At 43.1% G+C, this 22,614-nt stretch overlaps 1 protein-coding gene and 1 pseudogene across 3 annotated transcripts; both read right to left on the bottom strand.

Moving 5' to 3' along the window:
• Positions 1–12,806: 12,806 nt before the first annotated feature.
• On the bottom strand, positions 12,807–15,860 carry LOC128581997 (RWD domain-containing protein 4-like; annotated as a pseudogene).
• Positions 15,861–15,893: 33 nt separating this feature from the next.
• LOC128582276 (uncharacterized) lies at positions 15,894–22,013 on the bottom strand. Of its 3 annotated transcripts, XM_053586021.1 has the most exons (3): positions 18,144–22,013; positions 17,859–18,088; positions 15,894–17,802 (listed from the first exon to the last, which is right to left on the bottom strand). In XM_053586021.1, the coding sequence occupies exons 1-3, from the start codon at positions 18,717–18,719 to the stop codon at positions 17,358–17,360; spliced, it is 1,251 nt and encodes a 416-aa protein (XP_053441996.1). In that variant the 5' UTR covers positions 18,720–22,013; the 3' UTR covers positions 15,894–17,357. The 3 variants fall into 3 exon arrangements, with proteins under 3 accessions (XP_053441996.1, XP_053441998.1, XP_053441997.1); XM_053586023.1 differs by having other exon boundaries at positions 17,859–22,013; XM_053586022.1 differs by having other exon boundaries at positions 15,894–18,088.
• Positions 22,014–22,614: the final 601 nt, after the last annotated feature.

The following is a 22,614-nucleotide window of genomic DNA, read 5'->3' as shown; positions in this document are numbered from 1 at the left end:
ACAGTCTCTATGAGGCTCACTGGTCTTATCTGTTGGAAATAAAGAAGGCAACACAACATTCCTGCCCCTCCAAGGTGGCTGTCAGGCTGCAGGAACACAACCTATATGAAAGTGCTTACCAAACAAGGGTTCACTAATTAAATCTGCTTTGTTTTTCTTCTTTTTCTTTTTTGAGACATAGTCTCACTCTGTCACTTGGGTAGAGTGATGTGGAATCAGCTCACAGTGACCACAAACTCCTAGGCTCGAGTGATCCTCTTGCCTCAGCTTTCCCAGTAGCTGGGATTACAGGCATGTGCCACAACACCCAGATAATCTTTCTGCCTTTAGTAGAGACAGAGTCTCCCTCTTACTCAAGCTGGTCTCAAACTCCCAAGCTCAAGCAATCCACTTGCATCAGCCTTCCAGAGTACGAGGATTACAGGTGTGAGCCACCAAGCCCAGCCTGTTTTATTCTTAATATAAAAAGAATAAATGCCCACTATGGAAAATTTGGAAAATACACAAAAATATAATCTTAAAATGTGACTCATAATCTTACGATCCAGAGATAACCACCATTAACATTTTTTTTTTTTTTTTTGAGACAGAGTCTCACTATGTTGCCCTTGGGACGGTGCTGTGGCATCACAGCTCACAGAAACCTCAAACTCTTGGGCTTAAGTGACTCTCTTGCCTCAGCCTCCCAAGTAGCTGGGACTACAGGCCCCTGCCACAACACTTGGCTATCATTTTGTAGTAGTTGTCATTGTCATTTAGCAGGCCTTGGCAGGGTTCAAACCCGCCAGCCCTGGTATATGTGGCCAGCACCCTTGTCACTGACCTATGAGCACCGGGCCCACCATTAACATTTTAACTGACTTCTTTCTAAACTATGAGGGTTGGTGTAGGATAATATTTAGAAATAAACATATCCTACATCAAACACACAAAGTGAACTCAGTGTGAGTTTAAAATGGCTTGCTTTTTTCCCAGAGGCTAAAGGGACCTGGGCCCCCCTGGGACACATGCAGAGTTGGCTTGCCTGGAGTCAAAAATTCCACAAGCCCATTCTCTGAAGCTGTGCTCCCCGTGAAGCCTGAGATCAAAGGGCATGCCGCCCTTCCTCAGAGGTACGGGCCAGAGGGTTGACGTATGTTAACAACATATTGTCAGAGGTCTATAGGTGCTCTGCCCTGAGGAAAAGACACAGTCATTACTTCATACTGAGTAAACTGAGTGAACACTTGAAGATACTCTTCCATTAACTCTGTTCCCCTGTGGCTACTTTCTGCTTTGTGATTTTTTCTTTTATTGTTAAATCATAGCTGTGTACATTAGTGCAATCGCCTGTACCCATTCTAAGATGCACTGTAGATGTGGCCCCATCCATTACCCTCCCTCCACCAAAACCTCCCCCCTCCCTTCCCCTTCCTTGGCCCTTTCCCCATAGTCTTGTGCTATAGTTGGGTTATAGTCTTCATGTGAAAGCTATAATTTAGCTTCATAGTAGGGCTGAGTACATTGGATACTTTTTCTTCCATTCCTGAGATACTTTGCTAAGAAGAGTATGTTCCAGCTCCATCCATGTAAACATGAAAGAGGTAAAGTCTCCATCTTTCTTTAAGGCTGCATAGTATTCCATGGTATACATGTACCACAATTTGCTAGTCCATTCATGGGTCGATGGGCACTTGGGCTTCTTTCATGACTTAGCAATTATGAATTGGGCTTCAATAAACATTCTGGTACAGATGTCTTTGTTATATTGTGACTTTTGGTCTTCTGGGTATAAACCTAGTAAAGGAATTATAGGATCGAATGGCAGGTCTAGTCTTCAGTCTCTAAGTATTCTCCAAACATCCTTTCAGAAGGAATGTATTAGTGGGCATTCCCACCAGCAGTGTAGAAGTGTGCCCTTTCCTCCACATCTAAGCCAACATTTCTGTTTTGGGGATTTTGTTATGTGGGCTACTCTTACTAGGGTTAGGTGATATCTCAGAGTAGATTTGATTTGCCTTTCTCTGATGATTAAGGATGACGAACTTTTTTTCATGTGTTTGTAGATCTTGCGTCGGTCTTCTTTAGAGAAGTTTCTCTTCAAGTCCCTTGCCCACCCTGAGATGGGGTCACATATTCTTTTCTTGTTAATACGTATGAGTTCTCTGTGGATTCTGGTTATTAGACCTTTATGGGAGCTATAACCTGCAAATATTTTCTCCCATTCTGAGGGCTGTCTGCTTGCTTTACTCACTATGTTCTTGGCTGTGCAGAAGCTTTTTAGTTTGTAGTGTATTTTTGATACTGCTTCAATTGCCTGGGGAGTCCTCCTCATAGTGTATTTTTGATACTGCTTCAATTGCCTGGGGAGTCCTCCTCATAAAATATTCACCCAGGCCGATTCCTTCAAGTTTTCCCTGCACTTTCTTCAAGTATTTTTATAGTTTCATGTCTTAAGTTTAAATCTTTTATCCAGTGAGAGTCTATCTTAGTTAATGGTGAAAGGTGTGGGTCCAGTTTCAATCTTCTACAGGTTGCCAGCCAGTTTACCCAGTACCATTTGTTAAATAGGGAATCTTTTCCCCACTGAATGTTTTGAATTGGCTTGTCAAAGATCAAATAACGGTAAGTAGCTGGATCCATCTCTTGGTTCTCTATTCTGTTCCAGACATCTACTTCTCTGCTTTTGTGCCAGTACCATGCTGTTTTGATCACTACAGATTTATAGTACAGTCTCAGGTCTGGTAGCGTGATTCCTCCTGCATTGTTTTTATTGCTCAGTAGTGTTTTGGCTATTCGAGGTTTTTTATGATTCCATATAAAATGAAGTATTATTTTTTCAAGATATTTAAAGTATGACAATGGAGCTTTAATAGGAATTGCATTAAAGTTATATATTGCTTTGGGCAGTATGGACATTTTAACAATGTTGATTCTTCCCAGCCATGAGCATGGTATGTTTTTCCATCTGTTAACGTCTTCGGCTATTTCTTTTCTGAGAGTTTCATAGTTCTCTTTGTAGAGATCTTTCACATCCTTGGTTAGGTATACTCCCAAATATTTCATCTTCTTTGGCACTACTGTGAAAGGAATAGAGTCCTTGACTGTTTGTTCGGCTTGGTTATTGTTGGTATATATAAAGGCTACAGATTTATGGGTGTTGATTTTGTAGCCTGAGACATTGCTATATTCCTTGATCACTTCCAAAAGTTTTGTAGTAGAATCCCTAGTGTTTTCCAGATATATGATCATATCATCTGCGAAGAGTGAAAGTTTGATCTCTTCTGACCCTATGTGGATACCCTTTTCCCTAATTGCAATGGCTAAAACTTCCATTACAATGTTAAAGAGCAATGGAGACAATGGGCAACTTTGCCTGGTTCCTGATCTAAGTGGAAATGATTTCATTTTAACTCCGTTCAATACAATATTGGCTGTGGGTTTGCTGTAGATGGCCTCTATTAGTTTAAGAAATGTCCCTTCTATACCAATTTTCTTAAGTGCTCTGATCATGAAGGGATGCTGGATGTTATCAAAAGCTTTTTCTGCATCAATTGAAAGAATCATATGGTCTTTATTTTTAAGTTTGTTTATGTGTTGAATTACATTTATAGATTTACGTATATTGAACGAGCCTTGAGACCCTGGGATAAATCCAACTTGGTCATGGTGTATAATTTTTTTGATGTGTTGTTGGATTCTGTTTGTTAGGATCTTATTGAGTATTTTAGCATCTATATTCATTAGTGATATTGGTCTATAATTTTCTTTTCTTGTTGGGTCTTTCCCTGGTTTGGGGATCAAGGTGATGTTTGCTTCGTAGAATGTGCTAGGTGATATTCCTTCTTTTTCTATATTTTGGAAGAGGTTTAGTAGTATAGGTACTAGTTCTTCTTTAAATGTTTGGTAGAATTCTGACGTAAAGCCATCTGGTCCTGGGCTTTTCTTTTTAGGGAGATTTTGTATAGTTGATGTTATTTCAAAACTTGATATAGGCCTGGTCAAAATTTCCACTTCGTTCTGGCTAAGTCTTGGTAGGTGGCGTGCTTCCAGGTATTGGTCGATTTCTTTCAGATTTTCATATTTGTGAGAGTAGAGTTTCTTGTAGTATTCATTAAGGATTTTTTGAATTTCTGAGGGGTCTGTTGTTATTTCATCATTACCATTTCTGATTGATGAAATTAGAGATTTTACTCTTTTTTTCCTGGTTAGGTTGGCCAAAGGTTTATCTATTTTATTGATCTTTTCAAAAAACCAGCTTTTGGATTTATCGATCTGTTGTATAGTTCTTTTGTTTTAGATTTCATTTAATTCTGCTCTGATTTTGGTTATTTATTTTCTTCTGCTGCATTTGGGTTTGAAGTGTTCTTCTTTCTCCAGTTGCTTGAGATGTTCCATTAAGTTATTGACTTCCTCTCTTTCCGTTTTCTTGAGGAAGGCTTGCAGTGCTATAAATTTCCCTCTTAGGACTGCTTTTGGAGTATCCCAGAGGTTCTGGTAATTCATGTCTTGATTATTGTTTTGTTCCAAAAATATGGTGATTTCCTTCTTAATCTCGTCTATAACCCATGTATCCTTCAGCATAAGGTTGTTTAGCTTCCATGTTTTTGTATGGGTATGCAGGTTCCTCTTGTTATTTAGTTCAACTTTTATTCCATGATGGTCTGAGAAGATGCAAGGAATAATTTCTATTTTTTTTAAATTTGCTGGGGTTAGATTTGTGGCCTAGGATGTGGTCGATTTTGGAGTATGTTCTGTGGGCTGATGAGAAGAATGCGTATTCAGTTTTTTTGGGATGAAATGTTCTGTAGATGTCTGTTAAGTCCAGATGTTGAATGGTTGAGTTTAAATCTAAAATTTCTTTGCTTAGCTTCTTTTTGGAGGATCTATCCAGGACTGCTAAAGGGGTGTTAAAATCTCCAACTACTATGGAACTGGAGGAAATCGAGTTGCTCATGTCTGTTAGAGTTTCTCTTATAAATTGAGGTGTGTTGTGGTTGGGTGCATAAATATTAATAATTGAGATTATTAATTATAATCTCAATTTATATTTGAGATTATATTGAGTATTACCTTTAACAAATATGAAGTGTCCATCCTTATCCTTAATTATTTTGGTTGGTTTAAAGCCTATTGCATCTGTGAACAGGATTGCAACGCCTGCTTTTTTCTGCTTTCCATTTGCCTGGAATATAGATGACCATCCCTTCACCTTGAGCTATATCTGTCTTTTAAGGTAAGATGCGATTCTTGGATGCAGCAGATATCTGGCTTGAGTTTTTGTATCCAGTCTGCCAACCTATGCCTCTTTAGAGGACAATTTAAACCATTCACATTAATTGAGAGTATTGATAAGCCTTTCGAGAGACCGGTGGACATTTTCAATCCTTTTGTGACTGTGGAAGTTGGAATTTGATCAAAAATTTTTGGGGTGCGTTTACTTTTGTGGTGGAGAATTATGCTGGTCTTTATGGAGGATAGGTCTAAGAATCTCCTGTAGAGCTGGTTTAGTTGTGGCAAATTTCTTCAACATGTGAATGTCGTTGAAGTATTTAATTTCTCTGTCATAAATGAAGCTCAGTTTAGCTAGGTACAGGATCCTGGGTTGAAAGTTATTTTGTTTTAGGAGATTAAAAGTCGATGACCATCCTCTTCTAGCTTGAAAGGTTTCAGCAGAGAGATCTGCAGTTATTCTGATATTCTTCCCCTTGTAGGTAACGGTTTTCTTTCTTCTGGCAGCTTTCAGAATTTTCTCCTTCATATTAACTTCAGTGAAATTGATTATGATGTGTCTGGGGGATGTCTTATTTGGGTTGAGTCATGCTGGAGTTCTGAAACTGTCTGCTATCTGAATTTCGGAATCTCTTGGCATGTCTGGACAGTTCTCCTTCTAATCTCATAGAGAAGAGACTCTGTGCCTTGTGAAGCCACTTTGTCACTTTTGGGGATCCCTATAAGACGAATATTGGTTTTCTTCAAATTATCCAAGAGCTCTCTGAGAGAGTGGTCTGTTTTTGCTCTCCATTTCTCTTCTTCTTTGAGGGTTTGGGAGCGTTCGAAAGCTTTGTCTTCAATGTCAGAAATCCTTTCTTCTGCTTGCTCCATTCTGTTACTGAGGGATTCTACTGTGTTTCTCAGATCTTTGAGGGATGCAATTTCTTGTCTCAATGTGTTGAAATCTTTGTTCATTTGGTCTTTGAATCCGTTGAATTCTTTTTATTTATTTATTTATTTATTTATTTTTTGTAGAGACAGAGTTTCACTTTATTGCCCTCGGTAGAGTGCCGTGGTGTCACACAGCTCACAGCAACCTCCAATTCCTGGGCTTAGGCAATTCTCTTGCCTCAGCCTCCCGAGTAGCTGGGACTACAGGTGCCCGCCACAACACCTGGCTATTTTTTTGTTGCAGTTTGGCCAGGGTCTGGGTTTGAACCCACCACCCTCAGTATATGAGGCCGGCGCCCTGCTCACTGAGCCACAGGCACCGCCCCTGAATCTGTTGAATTCTTGAGATAACTTCTGGAATTCTAATTCGATCTTATTTGCTATCGAGATCCTGAATTCAATTTCTGAAATCTCAGCTATTTCTTTGTGCATGGGGTCTTGTGCTGTTTCTGCCCCATTGATCCTTGGGGGAGTTGATCTACTCTGATTATTCATATTGCCAGAGTTTTTCTGTTGATTTCGCCTCATGATTGTTTTTCATCGTTGCCTCTGGCTGTCCTCAGAGTTGGGGAGGTGTCTCTCCAAGATTAGACCCCAGCGGGATCACTCTATTGTTGCTGGATCTTTGTAGGAAGTGACCCTGTGAAGTTGCTCTGGGGCTGCTCTAGCTAGGGAGTTCTGGTTGTGGAAGCAGCTCCGGTTTGTGACACACCCAGTTCCAGCAACAGGGCTGGGGGTGGTGTGCATGGTTCTGGGAGTGCCAGGCGCCCAGTGACTTTGGCACAGAGAGCCCAAGGCTCCAGCCGTCTCTGGCCAGGAGAAGAGCTCTGCACAGAGGCAGGGAGGGCTCCAAAGGGCACACAGCTACCAGATGAATGGCTGTGTGGAAGCTGGGAGGACACAGGAGGGAGGACGCAGGGTTGCGTGGCTCCCACAGTTCCTGGTCAGGGAATGTGGAGGTCTGGTGGGTGCGGGTCACTGGGTCACCAGTCGGGGGTCACTGCATAGCTCTTATGGAGGTCTGGGCAGTGCCAAGCCCAAGAATTTGAGGTTGCTATGAGCTGTGACATCACGGCAATCCACCCAGGGCAATAGCCCAAGGCTCCAGTGTGCCAAAACCATCTCACTCTGCCCCTAAGGATTAAGGCTGGATGGCAGCTCAGTCCCGGCCTTTAGGCTGCTCAGTCAGTAGGTTACTTTGACCCGCCCAATCCTTGCTCTGAGACCCTGAGTGTGGAGCTTGCTGGGGCAGTTCTTTCACAATGGCTTCCTGCGCCCAGCTCAGTGGCTCAGTCTGGTGCCCCAGACAATGCTCAAAGTTCTCCACACTCCTGCTCAAGCTCTCCCCAAGGCAGTTTAACTGAGTTCCAAGTCCAAGAACACCGAAACAGTTCACAGGTAAGGCCTTTCCGGTTTGCAGTCTCACTGCTGCTTGTACTTACGGTTGCTGGCGTGATTAGTTTGATCAAACACATGCAACCACTTGCCAGTTTTCCACTGTTTTTGTCCTCCTCTTGGGGTCCAGAAGTCCCTTTCTGGCTCCCTGTATCCTCAAAGGGATGATTATAGGCAGATCCCACCGGCCAGAGATGCCTGGAGTCTTGTCTCCCCAGACTCGCTGTTCCCAGTTGCAGGGAAGCTGTTACTCAGCCGCCATCTTTAACCTTTTGCTTTCTGATCTTTATTTAGATACCTGCCCAGAGATTAGTCAGTGTCTAGAAGAAGATGTTTACTACAAAAGTGATTGTGTTGATATGGTAACAGGATATTTCCTTTCAAGTTAATTTCAGATAGGTGAAATGAGGTAATGGTGAAGCTAACAGATAATAGATTAAGTATAGAAAGGTATAATATCAAAATACTAAAAAGGTATAAAATCAAAACCCTGAATAAAGAATTTCACTACATGCCATCCCATCCCATGTAGTCTGTTTCTTGACTTAATAATTACAGGAGTGAGTTTACACCCACGGCAAAGCTGCTGTTTGTTTGCGTCTCCAGTCACACAACAGTTGGTGCTCTAGAAATGAAAAATTTTCAGGCATAAAATAGGATTTTTAAATGTAAAGCACAATTTGATGAATTGGGAGAGTGAGAGTAGAGAAGGAAAAGGTCAGGCCCACCGTGGTGGCTCATGCCTGTGATCCCAGCACTCTGGGAGGCTGAGGTGGATGGATTGCCTGAGCTTAGGAGTTTGAGAATTAGCCTGAGCAAAAGCAAGGCCCCATCTCTACTAAAAAAATAGAAAAACTAGCCAGGCATTATGGTGGGTGCCTATAGTCCCAGCTACTTGGGAGGCAAGAGAATCAATGGCTTGAGCCTAAGAGTTTGAAGTTGCTGTGAGGGTTGATGCCATGATACTCAACCCCCAGGTGACAGAGTGAGACTCTGTCTCAAAGAAGGAAGGGAGGGAGGGGGGAAAGGGAAAAAAAAGACGAGAAGAGAGGAGAGGAGAAAAGAAAAGCTCTGTTTGAATGTTAATGGCCATAAGAAGGCAGTCTTATGAGGTAATTTTCCATTTTAGCATCGCCTATTGTAGATAAGAGAGGTGTAGATTTCTAGATAACTATTCCAATTGCTGAATTTCCAATAAACGCACTGCTGAGATCTGACCCAATTAGCTCCATAACTTCAGCTTCTATCCTTTTTCCTGGCATTTACCATTTCATTTGATCTTTCTTGAAGGCAAACATCCTAGTGTTGTAGGATAACCATTGAAGTAGAATTAAATTCTCCGCCATTCACAAGGTCATAATATGCTAACGTCTTTCCATCATCAACATAGACAATATACAGCCAACTTGCTTATAACCCTTGTTTGCTAAGTACCTTCATATAGGTTGTGTTCCTGCAGCCTAACAGCCACCCTGGAGGGGCAGGAATGTTGTGTTGCCTTCTTTATTTCCAACAGATAAGACCAGTGAGCCTCATAGAGACTGTCTTCCTCAAGCTGGTAAGTGACAGAGCTTAAATGAGAACTGTCTTTTGACTCTACCTTCTGTACTGTTGCATAAAACAGCCAAGAAAACAAATTATGTGCCATGTTTGGTTTTCTACAGGCTTAAAGAGCTTTGTGTTTTCATGAATAACATTGTTTTTTGAGGTCAGTAAGTTTAGACATTCCTTTAAAACAAGGAATTTGTTTGAGGAAGAATCTCCTACCTCATTCTTCTGCTACACAACAATCCCCACTCACTGCATGAGTATTACAGAATAAATAATGTGTTCTTAATGCTGTGAGCACAAACTTGAACTAAACCTTGACACTGTCCCTCCATGGGCATTTAATGGACACGTTTCTGGGTTCTGCAGGAGGCAGGCAGTCTGACTCCACATTCTGAGCTGTTACCCACTCTGCTGTGGACGGCCTCCATGCATCTGATCACTCTTTCCAGGCAAATCTGAAACAGAGTGTTTTTTTTTTTTTTCCTGACAGTTTTCCCATCTTGAAAAATAGTTTTTGTTTTTGTTTGGTTGGTTTTGGTGTTTTTTTGAGACAGAGTCTCACTAGGTCATCCTGGGTAGAGTACTGTGGCATCACAGCTCACAGTAACCTCAAACTTTTGGGCTTAAGTGCTTATCTTCCCTCAGCTTCCCAAGTAGCTGGTACTACAGGTGCCCTCCACAATGCCTGGCCATTTTTTTTTTTTGCTGCAGTTGTCATTGTTGTTTAGTTGGCCCAAGCCAGGTTCAAACCTGTCTGCCTCAGTGTATGTGATGGGTGCCCTACCCATTGAGCTATGTTGCGTGACCAGAAACACGAATGAACAGCAGCTTTGCCATGGGTGTAAACTCGGTCCTGTAATTATTAAGTTAAAAAACAGACTACATGGGATGGGATGGCATGTAGCGAAGTTCTTTATTTAGGGGTTTGATTTTATACCTTTCTAGTCACATACACAATCTATTATCTGTTAGTTTCACCATTACCTCATTTTACCTATCTGAAACTAACTTGAAAGGAAATATCCTGTTACCATATCAACACAATCACTTTTGTAGTAAACATCTTCTTCTAGACACTGACTAATCTCTGGGCAGGTATCTAAATAAAGATCACAAAGAAGAAAGTAGCCACAGGGGAACAGAGTTAACGGAAGAGTATCTTCAAGTGTTCACTCAGTTTACTCAGTATGAAGTAACGACTGTGTCTTTTCCTCAGGGCAGAGCACCTATAGACCTCTGACAATATGTTGTTAACATACGTCAACCCTCTGGCCCGTATCTCTCAGGAAGGGCGGCATGCCCTTTGATCTCAGGCTTCACGGGGAGCACAGCTTCAGAGAACGGGCTTGTGGAATTTTTAACTCCAGGCAAGCCAAACTCTGTGTGTGTCCCAGGTGGGCCCAGGTCTCTTAAGCCTCTGGAAAAAAAGCAAGCCATTTTAAATTCACACTGAGTTCATTTTGTGTGCTTGATGTAGGATATGTTTATTTCTAAACATTATCCTACAAGCTATGGGTGCCAAGCTGAAAAATAGTTTTGAGGAATTATTCCAAAGAGCAATGCATCATATTCACTCCATCCTCTGGGCAGCAAATCTCTCCTGGGCACCTGCTCCATGCCAAGGAGCTGGACACATAAGAAATGACACAGAGAATGCCTGCACCAGAAGAAACAAGATAATTTCAGATGATACACAGTATAAACAACGTGGAACAAGTCAATGCACTGAAGTAGGGTAACATGAAACAAGGCGAGTGGCTGAGACCCAGGAGGCTGCTTTAGATGGAGTCCCAGGGAAACCTTTGAAGAGCCGGGATTCCAGATGAAGATCTCAAATTTTCATACATCTAATGGATGTCCCAATTTGTTCCAATTAATACTCAATCCAGTTGTTTCTTCTCCATGCAGTTCCATTGCTTCAATTTAATATTCCTAAATATTTGAACTTTTCTCCTTTTGGCAAAATTCCTTTGTGAACATTTCTGTTCTATTTTGATGTTTTAGGCAGGTCAGTAAAATTTATATTTATAGGAAATAATTCTCTATTCCCCTTTTTTGTTTCTCAAAATGGTTGCATCAGCTGCATCAAGAAACTAACCTTGAGGCTGGGCACGGTGGCTCATGCTTGTAAGGCTCATGCATTCTGGGAGGCCGAGGCAGGTGGATTGCTTGAGCTCACAAGTTTGAGACCAGCCTGAGCAAAAGTGAGACACTGTCTCTACTAACAAATAGAAAAACTGAGGCAAGAGGTTCACTCGAGCCTGAGTTGGAGGTTGCTGTGAGCTATGTATTATACCACCACACTCTACCCAGGGAGACAGCTTGAGATTCTATCTCAAAAACAAAAAAAAACTAACCTTGAAAACATGTTCCTTCCTGGTGCATTACACCTCAGTTTGTGTGGGGATAGTTTCTTTGCCTTGTGACAAAGGCAGCAGGTGTTCAGAGCAAGGCATATCACTCTCTCTCCTCCTGCCTTGATGCAGGCTCATGAACTGAGAAAGGGTCTCTCTCCACCCCACCCCTAGTCATGAGGGCACTGTGCATCTCTTTAGCGTGTCCAAGCAGCCCAGGGGTCTTGGAGTCCAGAGCCCACAGCACGAATGCCTGGGAAAAGTGCAACTTTTCAGCATGTGTTTCTTTTTTTGTTTGGAATAATAGGAAACATACATAATTATACGGGGAGTCTTTTAAAAATGCACCCTTTCGATCACCACTAAGTGTGTTATCAGAATGGGGAGGATGGAAGAACGGGAGCAGGTGAGCCTCAGGGTCCCACACCATTGTACTCTTCTCTTTTTTTTTTTTTTGAGACAGTCTCAAGCTGTCACCCTGGGTAGAGTGCCATATCACAACTCACAGCAACTTCAAACTCTTGGAATTAAGCGATTCTCCTGCCTCAGCCTCCCAAGTAGCTGGGACTAAAGGCACCTGCCACAACGCCTGGCTATGTTTTTGTTGCAGTTGTCATTGTTGTTGTTTTGTTTTGTTTTTGTGGTTTTTGGCCGAGGCTGGGTTTGAACCCACCACCTCCAGCATATGGGACTGGCGCCCTATCCCTTTGAGCCACAGGCGCCGCCCTGTCATTGTTGTTTTTATCTGGCCCAGGCTGGGTTCAAACCCACCAGCCTCAGTGTATGTGACTGGCACCCTACCCACTGAGCTATGGGTGCCACCAATTGTACCCTTCTTTTTTTCTTTTTTAGGTAAGAGCCAGCACTCTTTAATCAAATGTTTTCCAAAATATTTGGCAGATTTGACTTTATGTTCTTCTATTCCACATACCATTAAAAGCTATATCAAACATCTTGACCCAAATCAAGAGAAAAGTATAAATAGATATCAATTTACTAAAGGGAAGCAATTCACTCTTTAAAAATCAAAAGGAATTACAAAGACTATTATGTATAAAGTTCAGATATTGGTATTTAAATTTCTCTGAAGCAATTTATGGTTCGGTAATTAAGCAAAAGAAGAGATGAAGACTTTATTTCAGATGAGAGGGCTATTAAAATGGATCATGCTCCAGAGTTGGGTCTCTGTTCTACTCCATTGGATAACAGTTTGAAAGGGCTTCATACTCCTTTAAAAAATACCACATCCTCTAGAATAAGATCACATAAATTAACACTGATTATTTCCGCCCATACTTGTCCATTTATAAAGCTCCACAGGCTTTTTAAAGTATGCTAAACAGTAACATTTTCACCTTTTATTAAGGCAAGTTTGTGAAAATAATATAATACAAACAGCTCTCTCATGAACTTTCAGCTTACAACATTTTAAATGTAGGAAACATACAAAAAATTATTTTATAAAAAGCCACCTTGATACCATAAAATAGTAATGAAAGATTGTGAACCCAGTTTACTTTGTAAAGAATCTTCTTTCCTTGTCTCAAATTCCAAGCACTATTCATCATCTTTAGAGCCAGTGTTGCTTAAAGGCTTGACAACATCCACCCAGTTCCAACCCCGAGGAAGTTCCCCTTTGCGATCTGTTTTGCCTGCCCGGTTACATTTCTGGGCTTTTGGGAGTTGTTCTTTTTTGTCTTTTTTCTTGCTTGATGAGTTTGTATCAGGAGTTTCAACTGAGATTGTATTGCTTGTTGATGTTGCAAAATTAACCAGATGGTGATTCTCCCTGAACCGCTCTTTACTGTCCTTGGCATGTTCAAACAACGTGTAGGTCATTTCCAGTCCAAGGCTGACCTCCACTGCTTCCTGTCACTTGGCTAATATACTCTGCTGTACAGCTGATGATATGGTGTTGTTAAAAAAAAAAACCATTCACAGATGTAACTGGAGGTGTTTGGGGATATGTTTCTGTCCAGGAAATCTCTATTAAGAAGGCTTCAGGATCACCATTTTCACCTATCCTGTGTTGAAAAGAAACTGGACTTAATTCTCAGAAACTTTCATCTCCATCATAAATAGAACGTCATGTTTGCAGTTCCATCTCCCGGTCAACGCTGGCACTCAACACGCCGGCCACCAGGGACCATGTTAGCGACAATGCAGGGAAAGGGAGGGCAGTGGCCCCAGGCCAGGGCATCCCACTTCCGCGCCTTGGCTGGGGGGGTAGGGGTCGGCACCCACGGACGCGAGTCCAGCTGCCCCAGGCCTCAGCAGCGCCACCAGGCGGCGGGGACTGCGAGCCCCGACCCAGAGGCTGCTGCAAGTGGTCCTCCCGGGATCCAAGGGAACAGCAGCGGCAACTGTACCCTTCTTAGCACAGTAACTACGTGGGGGAGTCAACTAAGTCTGACTTGCAATTTGTGGACTGACAGTGATGAATTAATTATCTGTTGTTCAAAAGATAACTATTCCAGCAGTATGGAATAGAAAGATAAATAAAACACGATTTCTACCTTCAACAGGCTAACCGTTTAGTTGGCACGGCAGACTTGAAAACAGATAAATTCTAATGAAGTGAGCTAAGGGGTAATACAAAATGTTAAGTTCCATTCAGTATCATATGTCCTTAAAATTCCAAAACGTCATGATTACCCAACAATGTGAGACTATTTAACAGAGGTTGCATTGTCTGGGTCCCTGTAACACAGTGGTTATGGTGCCAGCCACATACACCAAGGGTAGCGGGTAGCGGGTTCCAACCCAGCCTGGGCCAGCTAAAAATACTGCAACCGGGCCAGCTAAACAACCGCAACAAAAAAATAGCCAGACATTGTGGTGGGTGCCTGTAGTCCCAGTTACTTGGGAGGCAGAGGCAAGAGAATGGCTTAATCCCAGGAGTTGGAGGTTGCTGTGAGCTATGATGCCACGACACTCTAACTAGGGCAACATAGTGAGACTCTGTCTCAAAAAAATAAAATAATAAAATAAATAAAGGTTGCATTAAAAATGAAATTAGAATGAATAAACAACCTCAGAATTCCTCCACAAATATTCCTTTATTTATTTATTTATTTATTTTCCAGACAGAGCCTCAAGCTGTCGCCCTGGTAGAGTGCCGTTACATCACAGCTCACAGCAACCTCCAACTCCCGGGCTCAAGCAATTCTCCTGCCTCTGCCTCCCAAGTAGCTGGGACCACAGGCGCCTGCCACAACGCCTGGCTATTTATTTATTTATTTATGTTTGGTTGTAGTGGTCTTTGTTGTTTGGCAGGCCGGGCTGGATTCAAACCCGCCAGCTCAGGTGCACGTGGCTGGAGCCTTAGCTTCTTGAGCCACAAGCACGGAGCCCACAGATATTCCTTTTAAGGACATAAGTGACTATCTGTTAAGGCTCAGCTTGCAGAATGTAGAAACTTCTTTATTGACAGGCAACATAAAATGAGGTGGGGGGGAATCTTCCACACAGAAACCATCCCCTGAGACCCATTTTATCCACCTGAATTTCCAGCCTTACCAAGTTTTCTTCATGTTCATTGAAATCTGACCTATGAACAGCCACCAAATTCCTTCAGTGAATTTTATAGGTAAGTTGGGTCCGTGGATTTTAGGCTTGAAGGGACCTTAGAAATCATCCTTTTATCAAGCCACTCCTTCTACTGATGACACATCTGAAGCCAAGATATGTCATAGGTGATTGCTGAAGATCACACAGCTACCCTGTTTCCCCGAAAATAAGACCTAGCGCATCTTTGGGAGCACACCTTAAAATAAGACATTATCTTATTTTCAGGGAAACAGGGTAGTTAGTGGCAGAGGCACGCAGGTCTCTGGGGGTCTATTGCAGGTGTCTTCCCTGAATTAGCTGTAGGTATTTTTGTAGAATGAAACCAGTATTTTAAAAATATTTCTCAAGGTTGAGGCAGCACCTGTGGCTCAGTGAGTAGGGTGCCGGCCCCATATACTGAGGGTAGCAGGTTCAAACCCGGCCCCAGCCAAACTGCAACAAAAGAATAGCCGGGCATTGTGGCAGGCGCCTGTAGTCCCAGCTACTGGGGAGTCTGAGGCAAGAGAATCGGCTAAGCCCAAGAGCTGAAGGTTACTACAAGCTGTGACACCATGGCACTCTACTGAGGGTGATAAAGTGAGACTCTGTCTCTTAAAAAAAAAAATCCTTCTCAAGGGAACACTTTTGCACTGCTGGTGGGATTGCAGACTAACACAACCTCTATGGAAAAAAGTATGGAGAATCTTCAAAGAACTAAACGTTTCCTGCAATCCCTTTAATAGGTATCTACCCTGAAGAAAGAAAATCACTTACCACAAGGACATTTTCACTGGAATGTTTATTGCAGCTCAATCACAGTTGACAAAACATGGAAGCAACCCAAGTGCCCATCAATCCATGAATGGATTAACAAACTGTGGTATATGAAGTACTAATGGATTAACAAACTGTGGTACATGAAGTACTATTCAGCCATAAGGAAAGATGGAGACTTTACATCTTTTGTGTTTACCTGGGTGGAACTGAAACACATTCTTCTTAGTAAAGTGTCACAAGAACAGAAAGACAAGCATCCAATGTACTCAATACAAATAAAAAAGCAATACACGCCCACACGAAGGAAAAACAAGTATAGTCTATCAAGGGGAAGGGGAAGGGAGGGGGGGAAGACAGGAGGGGGAGGGGAGAGAAGGAGGGAGGGTGATTGGCAGAATTTCACCTAATGTACACAATGTGAGGGTGTTCAGCACGCCCCTGGGTGAAGGGCTCAACTACAACTTGAACTTTACCTTAGAAAAGGAAAACAATGTAACCTAAACATTTGTACCCTCATATCAATCTGAAATTAAAAAAAAAAATCCTTCTCAGCCTCCCATATAGTAAGATCTAACAATAGACTATTTAGAAAAAGAAAAGGCTAAAAGAGAGGTGACCATGGCCTGTCCCCAATGCATCCCATGATCTTGGGCAGCAGGGACAATGTCCTCATAGGCCGGTATTCTTCCTCAGGAAGCATGTGGTTAGCGACTCCCATTGACCCGCCTGGTCTAATACTGAGTCCTGTCCTTGGTTGCTTTCTCTACCAGGGAAGTCATTTAGGGTCAAGTCAGAACTTGGTAGATGTCATTGAAAAAAAAAAAAGCCGCCTATGACTAGAGACAGTCCCTTTCTGGGGCCCAACACACAAATGCACACTCCCTTCCCTAAGAGCAGGGCCAGGTTCTCAATAATTCTCCTCACGTCATTGCTCACCAATGCATGATTCACCTTACCTTCCAAGCTAAATGTTACATATCAGTTTTACTCCTCCTCTTCAAGGCGACAGAACCATAAACTGTTCAAGGTAAAACACTCCCCAGGCTGACATCTGCTTTCCTTTCCTCATGTCCCAAAAGAAGGTGATCATAATAAACACAGCTTCAAGAACTTTCTCATATAGCTGTTTTCATTTCACCACTACTACTCTAGTTTCAGTCCTGAGGGTATTTGCTAATGTCTATGTATGTTTCTGTTACCTAAGAAATAAATCCTCTTAATTTAAAAACAAATAAACCGTGTGTGGTGGCAAACTTCTAGGCATGATATGAATCTCGCAAAATTAATCCTGATCATGAAGATCTTCCCCCAAATGGCCTCAATCTTGTCAATTCTGTTTACATTCTGGAGTGATCCCACATACACACTAACATTAAATGATTTGTGCCCACATTTTCCAAGCCTCTTGTTGAAAACACAAAAATTCCCTGAATTTTTTCAACAAAGGGGTCGGTCTAAAGACAAAAGAAAATCCAGACAAAGGAATCCCTTCTAGTAATGAAAGGGATTGGTGATTCTGGAATTATGCCTGATAGTTCTAACAAACCTGGGTCTTCACTGAAACAACAACTACTAAAAGTCTGCTTGTCACTTCCAACTCAGACCCAGGAAATGCTGCCCTGCAGCAGGCGGTAGTTGAACATGCTCATGTATGATGCACCATCTCCATGACACCCTGACTGATGAACCCTCTCCATAACGCCCTGACTGATGTGCCCTCTCCATGACACCCAGAATGATGCACCCTCTCAATAACACCTGACTGATGCACCTACTCCATGACACCCAGAATGATGCACACTCTCCATGACACACTGAGTGACGCACCCTCTCCATAACACCCTGACTGATATACCCTCTCCATGACACCCAGAATGATGCACCCCCTCCATAACACCCTGACTGATGCACCCCCTCCATAACACCCTGACTGATGCACACTCTCCATAACACCCTGACTGATATACCCTCTCCATGACACCCAGAATGATGCACCCTCTCCATAACACACTGACTGATGCACCCTCTCCACAACACCATGACTGAATAACCCTCTCCATAACACCCTGACTGATGCACCCTCTCCACGACAATCTGTCTGAATAACCCTCTCCATGACACCCTGACTGACGCACCCTCTCCATAACACCCCGACTGATGCACCCTCTCCATAACACCCTGACTGATGATCCCTCTCCATAACACCCTGACCGATGAACCCTCTCCATGACACCCTGACTGATGTGCCCTCTCAATGACACCCTGACTGATGCATCCTCCTGATAACACCCTGATTGATGATCCCTCTCCATAGCACCCTGAACGATGCACCCTCTTGATGACACCCTGCTGATGAACCCTCTCCATAACAACCTGACTGATGCACCCTCTTGATGACACCCTGACTGATGAACCCTCTCCATAACAACCTGACTGATGCACCCTCTCCATGACATCCTGACTGATGATCCCTCTCCATAGCACACTGACTGATGATCCCTCTCCATAACACCCTGACTCAAGATCCCCTCCATAGCACCCTGAATGATGCACCCTCTTCATGACACCCTGACCGATGAACCCTCTCCATAACACCCTGACTGATGATCCCTCTCCATAACACCCTGACTGATGATCCCTCTCCATAACACCCTGACTGATGATCCCTCTCCATAACACCCTGACTGATGCACCCTCTCCGTAGCACCCTGAATGATGCACCCTCTTCATGATACCCTGACTGATGATCCCTCTCCATAACACCCTGATGATCCCTCTCCATAACACCCTGACTGATGATGCCTCTCCATAACACCCTGACTGATGATCCCTCTCCATGACACCCTGACTGATGCACCCTCTCCATAGCACCCTGAATGATGCACCCTCTTCATGACACCCTGACTGACGAACCCTCTCCATAACATCCTCATGATACCTCTTCCCCATAATAGCCTGACTGGTTCATTTTCACCATAACACCCTGACCAGTATGTTGCCTGTGTGAAAGGCTCATAAAGTGGTGAAAACACTTGGTTCTGAATTCACAGTCATCGGGATCCAAATCCAGGTAAACCAATTATGAACAAGTTACTTTTTCCCTAAAGATAAAATAGAGATAATTACCTTCTCCATAAAGTCACAGGATTAACCAAGATGATTTACACATGATGCCTGGCCAATAGACTTGGCCTGGCCAATAGCCAAGGGTGCAGTAAACGGGAGTTAATGAGTGAGTAGGTTGACCTGGCAGCAGCAGCAGTGTGGAGTCCAGCCTGTGAGCTGCACTCAGAGATGAACAAAGATAACCCCTGTGGTACAGGAAACCAGGCCAGAATTCATGTCCCTCTCTCAGAAAATGGTGAGGTATGCCCTGCTCCTCCAACACATCCAAAGAGGTTCCTGGCTAATTTTCAGAGTTGCTTAGTCAATTACAGATAAAGGAAAATTGAATGTTCTTTGTTTCTCTAAGGCAAAAATCATGATTTGCAAAACTATTTGGCAAGAGAAATGTTCCAACATTCTTTTTTTTTTTAAAAGAAAATTAATTTTTTAAAAGTGGATTGCTTGGCAACCTCTAAGGGTGCTTTCAGGTCACCACATTCTGTGGCTCACGGCACTGTGTGGGAAGAAAGACTGGGGCTGGGCATTGGGGTCGGGCAGACCTGAGTCTGAGCCAGGGCTCCATCTCTCCCTACTTGTAACAGGGTCAGGGTCCATCATCACTCCGGGAATCTCTTTCCTCACCTGCCCAGAGGGGGAATGGAGTATTGTGAAAATCAAATCAGAATATTTCTGTGGAAGTGTCTAGCATGGATGTAGACACGTGGCAGACAATGAGTAAAGTGGGAGCCTGTCTACCCGTCCTTTTCAAAGTCACTCAGCAGAGTGACCTGAGACTGTGGACCTCTCTGGAGAGCTATGGGGGAGGCTTTGCCATTTGAGCATGAACCTATGGGACACATTTCTTAAACCCCCTACAAACTACGTTTTTATGAGGGAAGGGAATGAGAGGATTAGTCAATGGCAGAGACCTGTGAACTAGAATTCTGTTGCTCCTTAGGTGGCTACTTGGAAGACGTGAGCGGCTCTATATTCATCCATCCACCCATCCACTCAACAAATATTTATTGAGCATTAGCCAGGCGGTGGCTTATGCCTGTAATCCCAGCACTCTGGGACAATGGGATGGAAGGATTACTTAAGCTCAGGAGTTTGAGACCAGCTTTAGCAAGAGTGAGACTCCGTCTCTACTAAAAATAGAAAAACTTGGCTGTGCATCTATAGGTCAGTGGTTAGGGTGCCGGCTACATTCTCCAGAGTTGGTGGGTTTAAACCCGGCCCAGGCCTGCTAAACAAAAAAATAAAAATAGAGAAACTAGCTAGGTGTTGTGGCAAGCACCTGTAGTCCCAGCTACTCAGGCTGAGGCAGGAGGATCCCTTCAGCCTAGGATTTTGAAGTTACTGTGACCTATGACACCACGGTACTCTAGTCTAGGGCAACAGAGTGAGACTCTGCCTCAAAAAAGAAAAAAAAAAACAATTTACTGAGCACAAATTCTATGTTGGCAGTAGGCTTGAGACTAGAGATACAACAGTGAAGAATAAACAGTCCTGCCCTTGAGAGTTCACAGTCCACTTGGAGAAACAGATACTCACACACCAACTAAGGTACTCACCAGTGTAATCAGTGCCAACAGAGGACTAGTACACCTGCTTCCTGGGGAGGCTGTTATCTCGAACTGCCTTAAATTTGTTCAGTTAGCGGTAAGTTTTTCAATTTACTTGAAGGCTGGCACTGTGGTTCACAGGCACTGAGTACTGTGATCTCAGTACTTGAGAGGCCAAGGCAGGAGGATCATTCGAGGCCAGGAGTCCAAGGTCAGCCTGACTAACACAGGGAAGAGCTCATTTTTTACCCCCCAAATTAAAAAATTAGCCAGGCATGGTGGTGCACCCCTGTAGCCACAGCTCCTTGAGAGACTGAGGTGGGACGATCGCTTGAGCCCTGGAGTTCCAGGCTGCGATGAGCTGTGGTGGCAACACTCCAGCCTAGGCAACAGAGTGAGATTTAATTTCTAAAATAGAAATAAAGACTAACATATTAACTACCGGTATATCCACTACAATACTTAAAACGTGAACCACTACAAATGCAGCTGAAACCTGCTATGTAACTTTTCCTCACTCTTCACACCTGCTACACAGAATTTTTGAATGAAGCAGACTTTCTATTAATACAAACTACAGTTGTATTATAGTTAGGACTTCCACTTCACTAATTCAGTTCCATAAGTCAAAAATCAAAACGAGTCAAAGATCTGAAAATTTTTCTAAAGATATTTACTTTTTACTCTTTTATAATTATTTCCCAAGTTTGCATTTAGATTTCTGAACCCCATAAATTATTGGTAGAAATGTTAATATATGTTGAAAATTATAGTAATAGAAGAAATGGCTCATTCAGTGCAGATATCACTGAGCTCACTGCACTCACTCTGGGGGTTTCTGCTGACCTGGCCACTCCTGCAGATTCTGCAAAGCACTCAGCAGAACTTGGTCAGTGATGAAGAGAACAGTTTTTTTTCTCTTTTTTAAATGTTCCACTCTGTTGGTGGGATTGCAAACTAATACAGCCCCTTTGGAAAGAAGTAATGAGAATCCTCAAAGAACTCAAAGTAGACCTCCATTTGATCCCACAATCCCATTACTAAGTATCTACCCAGAAGAAAAAAAAATCATTTTACCACAAGAACATTTGCACTAGATTGTTTCTTGCAGCTCAATTCACAATCGCCAAGACGTGGAAACAGCCAAGTGCCCATAAGCTCATGAGTGGGATAGATAAACCATGGTGTATGTACACCACGGAATACTATTCAGCCATCACAAAGATGGAGACTTTACATCTTTTGTATTTACCTGGATAGATTTGGAGAACATCCTCCTAAATATCACAAGAACGGAAGAGCAAGTATCCAGTGTCCCCGATACAAATATGAAACCAAGGGATGAACAACCACACACCCACATGAGAGAAAAACACAACTACATTCAGAGGAGAGAAGGGGGTGAGCTCTCACCTAACAGGTGCGACGTAGCGAGCACCTCCTGGGTGAAGGGCTCAACTGCAACTTGGACTTTCCCTAACAAGCTCAAACAATGTAACCTAATCGTTTGTACCCTTACATTCAATCTGAAATTTTTTAAAAAGACATAATTTGAAAAAAAAAAAATCTATATATATATAGATTTTTATATAAAATATAGATATATATATCTATATATATATAGATTTTTTTTTTTAAGTTCCACTCAAGAGTGGCATTTGCCTGGCAGACGGGCAACCCACGGACAGCTGCAGATTCCAGTGACGCTGGAGCGCGATTGCAGACTGAGCACCCGAGACGCTCCGGCTGCGACGGCCCACACGGGGGCAGCCTCCCGGGACGTGAGGTCTAGAGACACCTTTTCACCCTGCTGGAAGGAAATGGAAAGCTCGAAAGAAAAGTACCCGACTGAGGCAGGAGCGCAGGCGCGATTTCAGACTCAGAAGAGAGACTCAGCGTGGCGGGAGACTCACGGGAAGAGCGTGGCGCCGGGACAGTGACCGGCGTTCCGTGTCTCCGGGGCACAGAGTCTGCGGTGGGAAGCGGGAGATTCCAGCCGGAGGAGCTGCGCCGTCCAGGAGAAGCCGTCGGGGAACGTTCCACTCCACAGAGCGCATTTATGGAAAATAAACAGCGGGCAAAGGTGCTCAGAAACTGGTGGGAGGAAGCGAAAAAGTAAAGTGGAATTTAAAACTCAAGTTATAATTTTTCCTAACACTCCCTACAATGTCAAA

Source organism: Nycticebus coucang, chromosome 3 (genome assembly GCF_027406575.1).
Source record: "Nycticebus coucang isolate mNycCou1 chromosome 3, mNycCou1.pri, whole genome shotgun sequence".
NCBI lineage: Eukaryota > Metazoa > Chordata > Mammalia > Primates > Lorisidae > Nycticebus > Nycticebus coucang.
Note: the sequence above shows the minus strand (reverse complement) of the source record. Positions and strands in the feature narration are given on the sequence as shown.